This window comes from Camelus dromedarius, chromosome 24, assembly GCF_036321535.1.
Source record: "Camelus dromedarius isolate mCamDro1 chromosome 24, mCamDro1.pat, whole genome shotgun sequence".
NCBI classification, from domain to species: Eukaryota; Metazoa; Chordata; class Mammalia; order Artiodactyla; family Camelidae; genus Camelus; species Camelus dromedarius.
In genome coordinates this window covers 31,467,527-31,483,385 of record NC_087459.1, presented here as the reverse complement: position 1 = coordinate 31,483,385, position 15,859 = coordinate 31,467,527, and the positions used below count along the sequence as shown (strand labels likewise).

Sequence of the window (15,859 nt, the reverse complement as noted above, 5' to 3'; positions counted from 1 at the left end):
ACCCCAGGGACGTGCCCCGCCTCCCGCCAGCCTCCCAGGTCTTGTACTGAAGAGGGGACTTTGGTCACAGCAGCTCTGGATCAGTCGACAGGGTCGGGTGGGCATGCGGTGAGCTCTCGGCTAGGGAGGCCCCACCCTGAGGGGGTGCCAGCCTCCAGCTGTGACCCCTGGCCACGCCCCACGGCTCTCTGGGCACTCCCCGCACACCTGAGCAGGTTGGTCGGAGGCCCTGTGAGGGCGCTGGGGAGGACGCGCCCTGCGGCAGCCATGGGGACCCCAGGAGAGCCCGCGTCTCCCCAGGAGCCCTCACCGACACCTTACGTCCACGGGCACAACCACCCAAGCAGCAAATCAGGGTGGGTCCCCGTCAGCCCCACAGGCTTCTGCTTCAGAGACGCCAAGCCTTGAAAGGGACAAAACTCACCGAGCGACGTGCCGGACACGTGGGCCTGCCCACTTCTTGGCATTCATACCCTAAATCAATATTTAATCTAAAGCGAGCCTCTGCTTCATTTTGACCTGAATTCAGGCCTCATTGAGCCTGAGGCTCATAACGCAGCTTCTTTTAACATGAGGTTTGGACATGACTCCCCGCAGGACGGGGCAGCGGGCGGGTGGCCAGGGAACCAGCCTACTCTGCTTCACGGGCTCTGTTGACAGAGGACTCTGGGCCCCCTCTCTGCACCCCCTCTCTGCACCGGAGCCTGGGCCAGGTGAGAGCCGCGGGCGGCACTCAGCACTGCACACGATGAGAAGGCACATTCGTTTGAACCGAGGGGCCGCCGGGTGAATCCCACAAGCCCTGGCCCGCGTCTTTGCGATAGGGAAGCAGCAGCCCAGTGCCAGCCCCTCGTGCCAAGCAGAGGAGCAGGGCCACCGGCTGGCAGACACCCCCTGGGCCAGCAGTTAGAGACACACCTGCCTTGTGTGGGTCCCGAACTCCCGCCTTAAACATCAGCCATCAGGGAGGATGCTCATAGGGACCGTGTGCCAGCACCGAGGGCTGCGCTGCGCACGGTTCAGGGTGTGCTGAGCATGAACCGAGCACCTGCTCTGGGCCAGGAACACTCGTAGGAGCTCAGATCAGCCCCGCGAGGCAGGGCGATTCTCATCCTAGTTCAGAGGACCAGAGTCAGGCCGAGGTCATCCCACACGTGGGTGCTGAGGCTGGACACCCGCCCACGCCTGTACGTGTCCAGAGCTCAGTCACCCCTGTCCCACCCCCTCCAGCCCAGCACCAGGCATTGGTGGCTATTCCCAGAGCTGCCAGGATTGGATTCATGAATTCTGGGCAATTTGTGGGTAAAAGCATTCTCAGGACGGGTTAAGGGGAAGCATTCTGTCTGTTCATCCTTTCACACATGTGGGTGTTTTGAGATTCAAATTCAGCTCATTTGCATGGAGGATTATTAAAAGCACACAGGCACTGAACTCAAACTGTTCATACATGCACACATGCATGCAGACACACGTGCGTGCCTGAACACACACATGCACACAGAGCTGGAGGAAGGAGGCAGGGAGGAGAAGGCGGGCGGGGAGGAGAGAGGGATGTGGGCTCCACACTCACGCCTGCACGGAGGCCAATTAGATCCTCACGAATAGATGAGAGCACCATGGCTTGATGCGGTTTCCAGTGTCTCCCCAGACATACTAATGCGGGGAGTGGAAAGGCGGCCTGGACATCTGCTCCCAGAGCCACCTCTTCCCCAGACCTGCCGTGCAGCACTGAGTGGTCCTGGCACAGGACGCGTGGCTGAGTGAGTGAGGGGCCCTGGCAAGCCCTGTGCCTGGAGGAATCCCCAGATGCTTCGGGGTCAAGGAAGTTGATCAGAGGTGTGGGTGCGCTCCCCACCTAGAATTTCACCTTGAATCTGGGGCTCCAGGCCCCCCTGAAGCCTGTGATAGACACCTGCAGCCAAAGCCCCATGGAGTCCAGGCCGAGAACTCGCATGCCTGGCTCTCTGTCTGCTCCTGGGTTCGCGGGTAGATGTCTGTCTTTCTTCCGGCGTTCTGTGCTCTATAATTTTGCGAGGTCTCGACTTTGGGAGATTTGCAGGCACTAAATATTCATGAGATCCCAACAGAGGGATCTTGGACATGCCAGCTCCATTGGGAACATTTCCTTTGAACCCCGTCTTTTAAGCAGTGGGAACGAGATGCGGTTCACACAGCGCACAGTTTAGCCGTATGGCGTAACGGTTATTTAGCCGTGTGAACTTCCCTGATTTTCTTCTGTTATTTGTATTTGTGAACTTCCCTGATTTTCTTCTGTTATTGATTTTTAATCTTATTCCACTGTGATCAGAGGACATACTTTGTACATTTTCAGTCCTTTTAAATTTATGGAGCCTTGTTTTATGGTGTAGCATCTGGTGCATGCTGCAAGAATATTCCATAGCCTCTTGAAAAGAGTATGTTGTTCTGCCGTTGCCGCGTGGACAGCTCCGTGTGTGTCTAAGTCTAGCTGATTTATAGTGTGGTTTCAGTCTTCTGCACTTTTGATCTTCTGCCATCTGTTACTGTATTGAAGACTAACTGTTATGGTAAACATTGTCTATTTCTTTCTTCATTTCTGTCCATTTTAATTTCATGTATTTGAGGGCTCTGTTTTTAGGTGCATATATGTTTATAACCATTTATCTACTTGATAGCTAGAACTTTTCATCAGCATAGCATGTCCCTCTGTCTCCAGTAACAATCTTGGTCTTAAAATCTATTTGGTCTGATATTAGTACAGCTACCCCAATTCACTTTTGGTTACTGTTCACATAGTATATCATTTCCATCACTTAACTTTCAATGTATTAAATCTTTGGATCTAAAATGTCTCGCTATCTTTTTTTTTTAATGGAGGCACTGGGGATTGAATCTAGGACCTCGTGCATGCTAAGCAGGTGCTCTACAGCTGAGCTCTACCCTCCCTGCAAAGTGTGTCTCTTATAGCTGGATCATAGTAGTCTATTCATTCAGCCAAACTTTACCTGTTGACTAGAATGTTTAATCCATTTACATTTAATATAATTGCTGCTAAGGCAGAATTTACATCTGCCAGTTTGGTATTTGCCTTCTACATGTCTCCTCTCTATTTTTCCTTTACTGTCGTTTTTTGGTTAAGTGAATATTTTCTAGTGTACCATTTTAAGTCCCTTGTTTTGCTTTTGTTGTATATTTTTTCAGTTATGTTTGTTAGTCATTACCCTAGGATCAGTGTATACTCCACATTTAGACTAAATCTCAGTGACATACGGAAATGACTCCTGTATCGATCTAGTCCCTCCCTGCCCCTGTGCTCTGATTATACAAATTACGTCCATGCATGTGACAAACTCAAAAATGCATTTTTGCAGATATGACTTTATGAAATTTTGTGTCTTTTAAGGAAGTTGAGAGAAGAAAGGAGAGCAAGTATATATTTAGAGGTTATCATTTTAACTTTTTATTTACTATTTCTGGTTCTCTACATCTTCCTGTGGATCAAGGTGTCATTTCCTTACTTTACTGCCTCCTTGGCTCCAACTGTTAAGTATGCTCCATTTCTGTACATTACGGGCCAACAGTACCATCGTGTACATCTTGTTTTATGCAACTGCTTTTAAATCAGCTAAGAGAAGAGAGGAGAAAAAATAGGTAATTACACTGTCTTTTGTAATTACCTATGTAATTACCCTTGTTGGTACTTTTTGTTTCTTGATGTGGATTTGAATTACTGTCTGGTGTCACTTGCTTTCAACCCGACCATCCTCCTTCAGCATTTCTTGCAAGGCGGGTCTGCTAGCAAGGAATCTTTCTGTTTTTACTTATCTCAGAATATCTTATTTTCACCTTCACTTATGAAAATAGTGCCGAATGTAAGATTCTTGGTTGACAGTTTTCTTTCCACTCTTTGAATGCGTCACGCCCTTGCTTTCCATCCCACATTTTCCTGGTTAGAAGTCGGATGTTAGTATTATTTGCGTTCCGTTGTCCGGGGTGAGTCACTGCCCTCCTGCTGATCTCAGGAGTCTCCTTTCGTTGCTGACTCTCGTCGCTTTAACTGCGCTGAGTCTGGGTGTGAGTCTTGCTCTGTTGTATCCTCGTGCGGTTTACTGAGCTTGTCGGGTGTGGAGATTTTTATTTTCTCAAAGTCATTGTGACTTTCAGTATCTTTTCTGCTTCCTTCTTTCTCTTCTCGTCCTGGTACCCTCATTACACACACGTCAGTGCCACCTCACATGCACTGATCATTGGTCAACTAGGGTGGGGTCTCTGCTGGAAGGGCTCTTCTGCGAAGCTAATATTTCACTGAGAAGATAGTGACACCATCCTTTTCTCCCTGGGGTATTTTTTAACTGTTTTCAGAAACTTGTTCAAGTGAAAATTCTGAGAATTCAGTTCACAGGCGCACGAGAACCTGCCCGAGCGGAGTTGCTCTAAATTAGGCCACCAGCATCACATGCCACATGCCGGGCTCTTTGTGTCTCTCCATTTGGAAGTAAGAGGGTTTGTCGCCGTTTATAAAAGACAGCTGCTTGTGAATGATGCCAGAGCTACTGCTCAACTTGCATTTAAAAATTAGTTTCAAAATCCAAAGCAGCAGTTTTCAAAATCTCTCCTGCTCCAACCAACTCAGACCAACCCCCTCATACCTAATTAATTCCCTGTTAATACTTGAGTCTTTCATCTTGCCAGTATAGCAGCAAAAGTGCTGAGATTATCTCTATTAGCTGCTTACCAGGCATCGGTGCACCTTTGGAAACGCTCACAGTCGGTCTACCAGCACACCCAATCACGGGCTGGCCTTCTGCGGTTTCCTGGGAAACCAACACACATCGCTACTTCAGATCACACAGGAAACTTACAAAAAAAAAAAAAAAAGCCCTGCAGCATTTCCTTTTTGTCAATAATTCTAACTCACTAAAATACATCCTCATTAAAAAATAATAACGACATTCAAACAGTAAACAGAGCAGCAGCAGGAGGAAGAATGGCATTTTAATTCTGCACTTTCTGGTGGGGGAAACGGAATGATCTGAGCAGGAGCCCAGAGGCCCCAAGCCTCACCCCCACCCCACCCCACCCCCACCCCATGTGCCATGTGACCTGGGAATGTTCTCACTCTGCCTCAATGAACAAGAAGAAACTAAAGACACAGCTCTTAGTCCCTTGTCCCTCCTTTCTGCGTGATGGTCTTGTTCTCTCACAGGGGCCTTTGGAACCACCTGGCTGGACCTCTGGGCCCTGCCACTCAAGGCTGACAGCCGCCCAGCCTGGTCCCCACACAATGAACTCTGCTCTTCCAGACGCTATGTGAAAAATCCCAGGGCAGGTTCTGATTGGCTCCACTTAAGTCACATGACCACCCATTAGCCAATCACTGCTTTCTGAGGGGTAAGCCATTCAGCCCCTGTGACAGGGAAAGGTGGAACAGGGGTCACCCTCTTCTGCTGTCTGAACCGTTGCAGGGTGGGAGGCCAAGGCAGAAGGAGGGGAGGGAAGTGCCCCAGGTCACCCCCTGGGTGCTGGACAGGTTTACAAAACAAGTGACTACTGCCTGCGATGGCTTCTCCACCACCTGAGAGACTTGGTGTGGGTCCCCCCCCACAAGGTGTCTCTGACCTTTCATGCAGCTGCATTTGAACTGTTACTAACAAGCCTATTCCTGTCCCTTGGGCTATGGTGCCGGTGCAGGGTCTGCCTCACTCTGTCCCCAGCCCACACGACCCTGAGAGGGTCACTCACTTCTCTGGGCCCCCGTTCTCTCAGACACAAAATGAAGAGACCAAATCCCATTGCTACCTCTCACCTTCGTTCTCACACACCTCCTTATGGTTGGACAGTGAGTGGGGAGGACCCCGAACACTGGAGGATGAAATTTTGGACCTTGTTCAGTCTTCAGATAATCATAAACTAGGAACCACATCTCTGAGCGTTCTGTGAATTTCTCATGAGAAAGGAGGCCTTCTGTTCACTTCAATATGGGCGGCTCTTCCCTGAGCTTCAGGAAACTGAGAGCCAAAATCAGTGTCAGCTTCTCTCCGTGACCTTGGTCCTCCTCACTCCCATCTGAGTTTACACAGAGCTCGGCCTCATGAGCCCCCTCAAGGCTTCTAGAAAACAGATGAAGAATAGATCTTCACGCACAGCCACAGATCCAGGTGCCTGATCTCCCATCTGAGCTGATCTGAGACCAGAGACTCGGGAACATTTCTCGGGCTTGGGACTGTGTCAAATATAAGGTGACATCTCCAGCAGGGCCCGGGCAGAGCTCTGTGGCAGAACTCATTTCTGTTTCTGCAGCAGCACCTGAGAATATTCGCACTGAAGAGCCTCCCATGGGTTCAGCTGAGGGTCAGCAGCCACATTTGCTCAACGCAGGTCAGGCTCCGCCTCAAAACGAGCCACAAAAACAGCTTTGGCTTATCAGAGCTTCGTGGGCTTGGAATGACGAGCAGCTTACAGGAAGGGGGCGCCGGGAGCTGGGACCCAGCAGACGCCCTGAGGCCAGCTCAGGCGTGGCGACGCGTCGGGAGGGGACATTGGTCAGCCCCGCACTTTTAGGAGCTTGGCCTCAATAAAGAGCAGAGGAACCGAACCACAGCTGTGATCAGCTGCCGATGGTTTATGGGGCCGTAACACAAACAGTTTACCTTAAACGGCCTGAGAATTCCTGAATCTGTGGCTCACTGTTCCGTTTATGTAAATACTCCAGTGAGAGCCAGGTTTTCAGTCTGTGCCCAAAAAATCCCAGGAGTCTCCGGCTCCACCCTGTGTACACGAGGGGCCTCTGTACGGCCTGGAGGCCTCCCCCGACTCCTAATGGACAAGATGCCGGCTCTCCAGGTAGAGGGCAGTGTGGGCGGCGGGTCCTGCATGAGTGGCAGTGCAGGCTGTCACCCTCCATCCACCAAGTCACCCACGGCACCAAGGGACCCTTCATCTTCATGAGGGCCTTCTCTGAGGGCCAGCAGGCAACTTGACCCCTCCTCCCTGCCTGCCACTCCCCTACCTGGGCCTGGCCACTGATCAGAATCCTGCCAGACCTACCAAGGAATACATGTTCCCAGGCTCCACCCTGGACCCAATGAATTAGGAGGAGGGAGCCACCGTCCAGGAAGCTGTGTTTTTCCAAAACTTCCCTGGTGATTCTAAGATAGCATTTCAGGGCCACTGACTCCTTTATACCACCCTGGCCTCCTGACAGCCTCTGGGGAGAGAAGGGCAGGCGGGTGTGGCTGAAGCCTTGAGAGATCAGGCACTGGAGCCCAGAGAGGAGGCGCCCTGCTGACCGGTGGCTGGACGGTGAGGGACAGAGGGAGATGCCAGCCCACTGTCCCCCAGTGTTGTCCTGCCTGGCAGGGCGCCTCAAGAGGGGAGAGGCTTTGCTCAGCCACGATTCCCCGCTCCTCCTTGAACTTGAAAGGCTGTAAGCCACAGTGTCTGGAGACCTATTTCTGGCATTTCAGAGGTGGCCTCTGCCAGGTCCCTGGGGGCAGGGAGGAGGGAGGAGCCCAGGCCAGCCTGGGCTCCATCCCTACCAGGCGACAGGACACTGCCAGGATCCAGGGGAGGGTCTCAGGACCACCCAGCAGGTCTGGGACAGGGGAACCAGGAGCCCTCTGCCCTTGCCCCCTGGGGGAGACACTTCAGCCTCCACGGTCTGGGTCAGCAGTCCTTCCAGGGGCTGAAAACTTCCCCTCGAGACTACAGCACAGGACGTAGGGAGGTGCTTTAAGAAAATGAACATAAGAACTGTGGAGTAATTGTTCTTGCTGGAAACTGCTGATTTGTCTTGTAGACAGAAAGGGGGAAAGACCCTCAGAGGGACTGATCTTTGAACACAGACAGGCTGCCGCTTCCCCCCACGGCTGTTCTGTGTGGGAAGGGGTCAGTCCCCAGCGCCTGGAGAGAAGGGGCCGTCGTGCAAGTCGCTGTCACGTAGGGCCTCCTTCCTCTGCAACCTGCCCTCAGAGGTCTGTGTGGATGTGACCTTTGGTGGAAACGTGTGTCATGGAGGATGTGCCTTCTCCTTGCCTCCACGTGTGCTCAGGATCCGATCCTGTTGGTCTGCGGGAGCTACATCGTAGACCCAGGCCAGCTGCAGCCCCTGGGCCTTCCACACACCCGTGCTCTTCTACATTCTGTGCAGCGAGGACACAGCGTCCCCTTGAGGCTGTGTGGACCTCGCCTGGGTGGGAGCTGGAGCGTGGGCCTCGCCTGGAGCAAGAGTGCAGTGTAGACCCTCCTGGGAGCAGCTCTGGCACAGTGGCGGGTTGGGAAGCAGTGACAGCACATTGTCCCGCTGGGCCCTAGCAGAGATGCAGCGCTCAGCCCCGGCCCGGTGGGGGAGGAGGGGAGGGTCTGCGCCGGGGGTTACGTGGAGTGTGGGAGGCCTGGGGTGGGCTGGGAGGAAGGGAGAGTGAGACAGTTGATGTGCACCATCCTGCCTTGGGTGACCAGTGCTGGTGCCACCCCCCGCCCCCCGCCATTCCCTGCTTCCCGCTCAGCCCTGCTGCCCGCGGCCCCCTCCCCCAGAGCCCCCTCCCCGGCCCCGGCGGCCCCGCGCCCCCTCCGGGCCGCGCTGGCTCACGCCTGGCTGTCCCGTCCGCAGGGCACCGACTCCGAGTCCGAGGATGCGCCCCCCCAGCACTCGTTCGTCAACCACTACATGAGCGACCCCACCTACTACAACTCGTGGAAGCGGCGCGCGGGCGCGGCCCCGCACAGGTACGAGGCGGTGGCGGGGGCCGAGGCGGGGGCGCCGCTGCACGCGGTGGTCACCACGCAGAGCGCCGTCTTCGCGCCCCCGGCCCGCGGCGCTCGGACTCCGCTCACCGGCTTCTCCTCCTTCGTGTGAGCGGCCGCGGACCCCGAGCCCAGTTTTGTTAAGACAATCAACTCCAGGAACTGAGCTCCAGCTTTGGTTTCAGAGAGTCTGACGCCTGAGGATTTTACCTACTTGCGAACGCAGGATTTCCACTAGAAGGCTTTTGTTTTTTTTTTTTTTTAATGGCCTTTTGTAACATCGCTGCAGGAAACAGGTTTCTTTGGTTTTATTTTCTTTTAATGAGAAGGTGTATTTCACTGGTGCAAGGGCTCAGCCCGGGGGACCTCGGAAGACCCTCCCCAGTCCTGGGTGCTCAGTCCTGGGCCAGCTAGCAGGACTGGAGACGGGGAAGAGCTGGGGGTGCAGGGAGACTCCACCTGCCTCCAGGCCGCTCGCTTCTCTCCTCCTGCGGGAGAACCAGCGGCTCAGCGGGGCTCCATCCGCGCTCCGGGGTCTGACCTGGGCTCAGGGCCTCGCCACCCCGCTGCTGAGTCCATCTCTGAAACGTTCCCACCCAGCAGTTTCTAGGCAGGGATGGTTGCTGGCAACGGAGCCAGAGATTCTAAGTGTACCTTCTGGGTCATTCCGGTGGTGAGACATTCCGGGCTTTTCCTCCCCTTCTTTCTTTTGACCGGATAGTGCTGGCACAGGAAAACCCCCCGGGGCCGGGAGCCGCCGCGGCCCTCGGTGAGCGCCTTCCTCCCCAGCGCCCAGTGCACGGCCGCCCGCCAGCCCGGGGAAAACAGGACAGCGTCCGCAGAGTCGCTTGCTGTGTAAGAGGTGTGCATTGTTAACCAGAGTATTTTTTAAATCTTTTTATCTTTTTTTAAAATCTGTCACATGAAATGAATGAGTCTCTGCTGTCTCCAGGTGCCTTTTTATTACTTGTTTAGCTTTGTGCGTGGGAAGGACGAAGAGCGACAGCGTCTCCAAACACAGCAAAACGGCTGTGAGAAGACGGGCCCCCCGCGCCCCAGACCCTCCCGAGCATGCGGCCTCGGTCCTTCCCTGCCCCTGACCCCAGGCCAGCTCTTAGCCTTAATGAGTTTTCTGGAATCTCTTTTATCCCTTTCATTGGTACTGTTCTGTTGCAGTGTATTAGCTAAATGGAAATAGCATGAACTACTTTGAAAATCTGAGTTCAAGCTGTCGCTGGGCCTCCAGCCCATCACATCATTTGTGCAAAAGGTGTCTCAGGGGCAGGTGGCCCAGCCCCCTAGCCCAGGTCCCAGGTCTAGAAGTAACACGAGTGTGGCTGAGGCCAGGGGTGCGTGTGCCCTGGGGCTGCAAGAAGGCCCATGTCCCCACCCCAATGGAAGCCTGTCGACACCCTCTCCCCAGGGCACAAGGGAGCAAAGCAGGTACTGTCCTCCCGGGGGACCTGCCCGTCCCCAAGGGGTCAGTGACTGGGCCCAGTGACCAGCAGCGCCAGTCTCGTGGCCACATGCGGAACAAGTGGGACACATGGTCTCTGCGGGGCTCTCTTCTTCCTACGAGGGGCTGTCTTGGCCCTCCACTTTCAGAGTTGCTGAGTGTGGTCTCAGGAGACCAAAGAGAGTTTTGTGTTGTGTGAAAAATATTTTTCAGTTTTTCCAAAAGGTGTGGAAAAGTTCCTCTCTTCTCCCCCTCCCTCCCTCTGTTCCTTCCTTCCTTCCCTCCCTTTATGAGTGGAGGACAAACATTCTAAACCAAAAATCCTAGCTGCTCTGTCCAAAGCCTCTCCTGCATGAAAGTCGCCCCCACAGCCCCCCAGACAGACCCTCTCCCCGGGGCCCAGGGCTACCTCCATCCTCCCGGCCCCAAAAGGGGATAAGGACAGGAAACTCCAAGGCTGCCCCTCGAATTTCTCGAAAGACAACCGACCGCCAGAGACGTGGACCAACGCTGCCTTCCGTGCGCTCTGCTCTCTAAGCCATACGGACTTTGCTTTAAATACAGGAAAGTGCTGAGACATGTTAGGGTGAGGACGATTTGGTTTGAGGTGTGTCTTGCTTTTGGGTTTTTGTGAATGCAGGTCGCCTTTTTTCCCAGGCTCATTACACTTCCTGCGTTCTCCCGGCTTTGAGTGAACTTCCTTTGGGGGAACTGTCTGCACGAGGTTGTGCGGGCTCCCGGCGGTGGGCAGTTGTTGGCGCCGGAGCTCAGGGGCTCTGGCCCGTGGGAGCCACTCACTGCATTGGAGGACCAGAGTCAGATGTCTCTGCTTAGGTCTCAGCCTCCAGACAGTGTGGGCTTTGAGAAGCGTTAACTCCTAACCTCTCCTCTTTAGGGAAGGAAAAAAAAAACACATAATAGGAAAATGGATATTGGATTTTAATCTCATTTCTGAACAAAGGACAGGTGACATTTCTCTCCCCCAGGCCAGGGGACATGTTCTCTCCTGCCTTCTTCTGTAGCGATGCCCTTCAGGTGTCTCGTGCACAGCGGTGGCTGAGGTCTCTATCCAAGGCCCCGAGGTTGGCAGGAGAGCTGCCCTTTCCCGGAGGATGACGCAGCAAAGCAGCCGGCGGGGCCGTGCCCTCTGAGCTGCAGAGATAAGTTTGCGTGGGGCTCCGGTCCCCACTGGGGGGGCACTCGCGTGCAGGTTTCCAGGCCCGGGAGCGGCAGGGGCGGTCACCGTGCCCAGCGGGCATGGAGAACATCTCCTCGACCACCTGCACCTCCTCCCTCTGAATAAATTGGCCCAAACTGAGGCCTCTCCTACCCTGGCTGTGCTTCTAAGGAGCGCTCGATAAACGTCGTCACGGAAGAAGACAGGATGTGAGGGCCTGCGGTCGCAGGAAGAAGCCGCGCGCTCTGTAAACTCCTTGTGATGCTGTGCTCGCCCCTGACCACGACTGGACTGAAGCATGGTGTTTGCATAATGGTTCTTAGCATGGTTTTCAGTTTTTACGAATCCCTGGCACACAGTGTCGTTTTTCTCCCAATGAGCAATCAGTCCGCTTATCCAGATGCTGCTCTTTCATTCAGCATCCCTGCAACGTGGACCAGCCAAAAGGTGGGAACTGGGGAATCCACGAACTGAGCTGGTCGGCTGGGCGCCGCCCTTCCGGTCAGCCTTGCCTTCTGGCTTATCGGTGACTTAGGTCAGTCCTTAAGTTTTCCCGGCATTTTCTGGAATTGTGCAGAAAACCAGATCTCATTTGAAAAAACAAAACAAAACAAAAAAAACACTTGTAGGAAGACAGAGAGGTGCTATGGGTACAATTTTTAATAAAAACATCATTTTGTTCCTTACGCGCCTGTGATTTTCTTCATCAAGAGTTGCTGAAATGACACCAATTCTAGGGCCGTAGAGCAAAGGCTGACACGTGACCCCGGTGCTGTGCGGAACCCCGCGCCGCCCCTGGTCGCCCTGTGGAGATGCAGGCGTGGACGCGCAGCCGATCCGAGGTCAGAGGGGTTTAATTTCGGCTCTTCCGGGGAGAGGCACCCCAGGGGAGCAGCCTGGCCGTGTACCCCGGGGGCCAAGGCAGGCGGCGTGGGCCCCGGAGTGGACAGCATTCTCAGCGCCAGCCCCCACCACCTAGCATCCCCCCGCCCCCCAGAGACTTCACAGACGCCCGGAGAGGAGGCTGCTCATTGCCAAACTTGGCCTGGGCTGGGGGGAGACTGCCTGTGCTTTTAAGGACTTCCCCCCCCCTCACCGCGCATGCTCCGAGAGCCTGAGGCCTCCCCTTCCGGCTGGGCGGGCGCACGTCCGGTCACGTGGCCACAGGGCCTGCGAACCGGGAGCCGGCGGCTGCGTCCTCACTCTCAGGCCGTCCCAGCCTCGGGGGGCGAGTCTCCACCGCGGTGCCTAACATCCCAGGGCCCAGGCCCCCCTGCGGCGCGTTACTACAGTCTCTGCAGGCTGGGCCCAGGCACCCAATTTTTGCGGAGAAAGCCGCCCAAATGGTCCCCAGGCGCAGCCAAGGAGGACGCGCCCTGGGAACGCGGCCCGTGGCGCCGACTCTGCCCTTGGGCTCCGGAAGCGAACGCTGCCCGACAAGCCGGAGGTGAGCGCGCTGTGGGTTTTTTCTCTCTTCCCCACTTTGTCCGCCTGCGTTCTGCCCCCACAGACATGAAAGTCGAGTTTGCCCACGTCCCAGGATTTTGGAAATCACAGCTGCCGTGTGAAAGGTCGCTGGCTTTTGCTGAGCGGTCCAGTTTCTGGGTGGCGGTGTGTATTCTTTGGGTTTTCCATCCAGGGGATCCCCCCCAGGCCCTGGGGAGGGGGGCGCGGCGGGGCCCGGGTTTGTAGATGAGGAAACACGCCGAGTGTGGAGCTGTTCGCCCCAGGTGGCCCGGGGGCAGTGCCGGGGCCTGGGGGGGGGTCGGGGGGGGCGCAGAGCCCGGCGCAGCCGCGGTACCACCCCGCCTTCCGACAGGCGGCTGCGTCCCCCCAGCCGTCCTCCCGCCCGACGACCGGGGGCCTCGTGAAGGCAGGGGCTGCAGCACACGGCTCAGGGCCTGCGAGGTTACAGCACCTACACAAAAAGGTACCTGAAGCCCAGATTTTCTTCTCTTGGCCTCCGTCTCTCCTCTGTGAGTGAAGAGGCCTCGCGGGGGCTGACTTGCCGGTGCTCTGCAAGCCTTGCCCTAACTACTGTTCTGCTGTCGTTATTGAAGGTCATGGGGAAAATTTAGAAATGCAACTGTTTATCACAGAGAAAAGAAATCTCCCTTGCCTTGGTGGATGATAGTTAGATCTCCCTAAGAAGGGAAAAATGACTTGGAGGGAACCCCGGCTGCACCCAGCCGAGTGAGGAGCGGTGACGCCCCAGCTGTGATCTCCAAGGCTCCCTGGGACCCAGTTCCCTGTAGCGGGAGGGGGGCCCCAGAGGGGAGGGAGCCACTAGTGTGACGCCCCCACCTTCCTGGGAGGAGCCTGTGGACCCCTGGGCCCCATACTATGGAGGGTGGGCATCCCTGGCGCGGAGCCAGTGGGGACCACGGGGCTGGTGGGCCCTGCGTCTCCACGAGGTCAGGTTTTCTCTGGAAGGAGCTGCAGGTCTGGGTCCTCTCGGTCACCGAGCCCGACCTGCAAGCAGGTGAAGATCTGGGCACCACCCGCAGCTGGGCGCCTCTGAGCAGAGCTGGGCCCCCAGGGCGAGCTTGTGGGGTGTGATGGAGTCCCTGAGAACACATCTCTCCTGCCCAACAGGGCATCACCTCTCCCCCGAGCAATACTGCACTGGACAGGATGATCTCCAGGAGACAAGTGACCCAGGCAGGGCCGAGGGGGCAGGTGCCCCTCCTGGGATTGAGACCCCGCCCCCAGCAGAAGCAGCAGCAGGAGGTGCCGCTGCAGCCCTGCCCTGTCGTCCATCGGGTGGTCCAGAGCAGCTTCTCTTCCCGCCGTTTTCCAGGCTTGCTTCCTGCCAATTCCGGGGGCTCCCAACTCTGTCTTGATAACTGTCTTTTGCTTGACTTGTCCTGAGACCCCTCACCTGTTGGCCACTCGCCTGGAGGGTCCTGGTCCCTGCGAGCAGAGCTCTGAGTGCAGGCCAGGTCCTCCCTCCACTGGGCTGCCTGGAAGGGCCCTCCGGGGGCTCCAGGACAGCGAAGCCTGGGGACCCTGAGCCCTGGAGGAGTGGCCACACCCTCGGCTGCCTGGGCTCAGGAGTGGAAGTGGCATAATTTCTGGCTGAGACAGGCAGACGGTCTGTGTTAGAGACAAGACTTGCCAGGTAGACGAGGCCTCATGCACACTGGGCCATGGATGTAGCTAGCCTTAAGCATGTTTTCCACAAAACGAAGCATTTTCAGGGCATAAAAAGAAAGCCCACTCCGAAAATCATAAACTATCTTAAAACAGCCCCAGCTGGAAGGGCCTCTGTGTAAGTCAGCATCCCCTTGTCCACCCACCCAGAATATTTGGGGTGGACTCAGGTAAATGGTAACAGGGATCACTGCCCCACTGTGTGCACCCCACACACACACACAACACCGAGGCCTCATCCTTCTCACCCAGACTGAGTGCCAGCACCTCACAGAACATCCCCCTGTGGGAAGAGGAGCCCGGGGCCCATGAGGCCCACAGCACCCAGAAGAAGGCAGAGCCAGGAGTGGTTATGAGGTCAGTGACAAAGCCTCATCATATTTCCCAGGAAAACTGAAGTTTGACGTGGCTGTTGCCAACTTCTGTGACATTCACAAGTAGGTTTTAGAGGTTTGGTTTTGTCCAGAAGTGAAACCATTTTCAGATACTTTGGGAGCCACGGAAGCTTTTGCAGACCTTCTGATCAAATAGCCGATTTTCTGAATACGGTCAATTCGCCAGATGCCTATTTTAAAATGATTTGAACATGCCCACGGCTTTGCTTGTACAAGTACCTAAGGGTTTGCCAAAATCTCTTCCCCTTTAATGGCTGGAGTCAATTAACAGCCAGCATGGACGAAAATTCCAAGCTGTTAATTCTGGGCCCTGTGGTCTTAAAATGTCCTGCTTCTCTGCAGATAAGACAATATTCTGCAGTCATTAAGCAAACCACTACATAATGGGGTTGAATTTCATCCAGACTCAAATATTTTAATAAAAAGAAATTCCTCTTTCTGAGGCACCCTGCAAATGTTTCTGGAGGATTCTCCAACCAGCAAGCAAAACCATGGGCCTTCTGACTTGGGGGGAGGGGAGCATCCAGAGAGCCCCACGGGGCCCCCAAAAAGAGCCCAAAAAGAAATCCGATGGAGCCCTGAGTCCGCAGGAGAGAGTCCTGTGCCCCCTCAGTCATCAGGAACATTTTTTCCTAGCACGTGGAGGGCTGGAGAACTGGGGGCTTGCAGCTCCAGAGATGAGGGGTGCCGGAAGCCTGACAGAAACCCAGCAAGCCACTGGGAAGGCCTCCAGTGGCATCTCCAATGGGGAAAGGGGGCCCCACAGGGACCCCCAGCGAGGAAAGCTCACCTGCACCTCCGGAGCTCCCCTTTCCTTGTCCACCTTGGTGGTGCCCACTCACCACCCCCAGTGTGCCCCCCCACAAAGCACAGAGACGAGGCTTCCTTGCCCGAGGTCTCCCCCTGCCCAGACGTCACCGCCAGTAAGAAGTGAATGATGCCCTGTCCACACGC

At 55.3% G+C, this 15,859-nt stretch overlaps 1 protein-coding gene across 3 annotated transcripts in view; it reads left to right on the top strand.

Moving 5' to 3' along the window:
- The window catches only part of SDK1 (sidekick cell adhesion molecule 1), a 451,634-nt gene extending 439,546 nt beyond the window's left edge, over positions 1 to 12,088 (top strand). For all 3 annotated transcript variants that reach the window (XM_064478731.1, XM_064478730.1, XM_064478729.1), the window contains one exon: positions 8,591 to 12,088. In XM_064478731.1, the coding sequence (XP_064334801.1) occupies positions 8,591 to 8,836 (246 nt within the window). In that variant the 3' untranslated portion in view covers positions 8,837 to 12,088. The remainder of the gene's footprint in view (positions 1 to 8,590) is intronic.
- Positions 12,089 to 15,859: the final 3,771 nt, after the last annotated feature.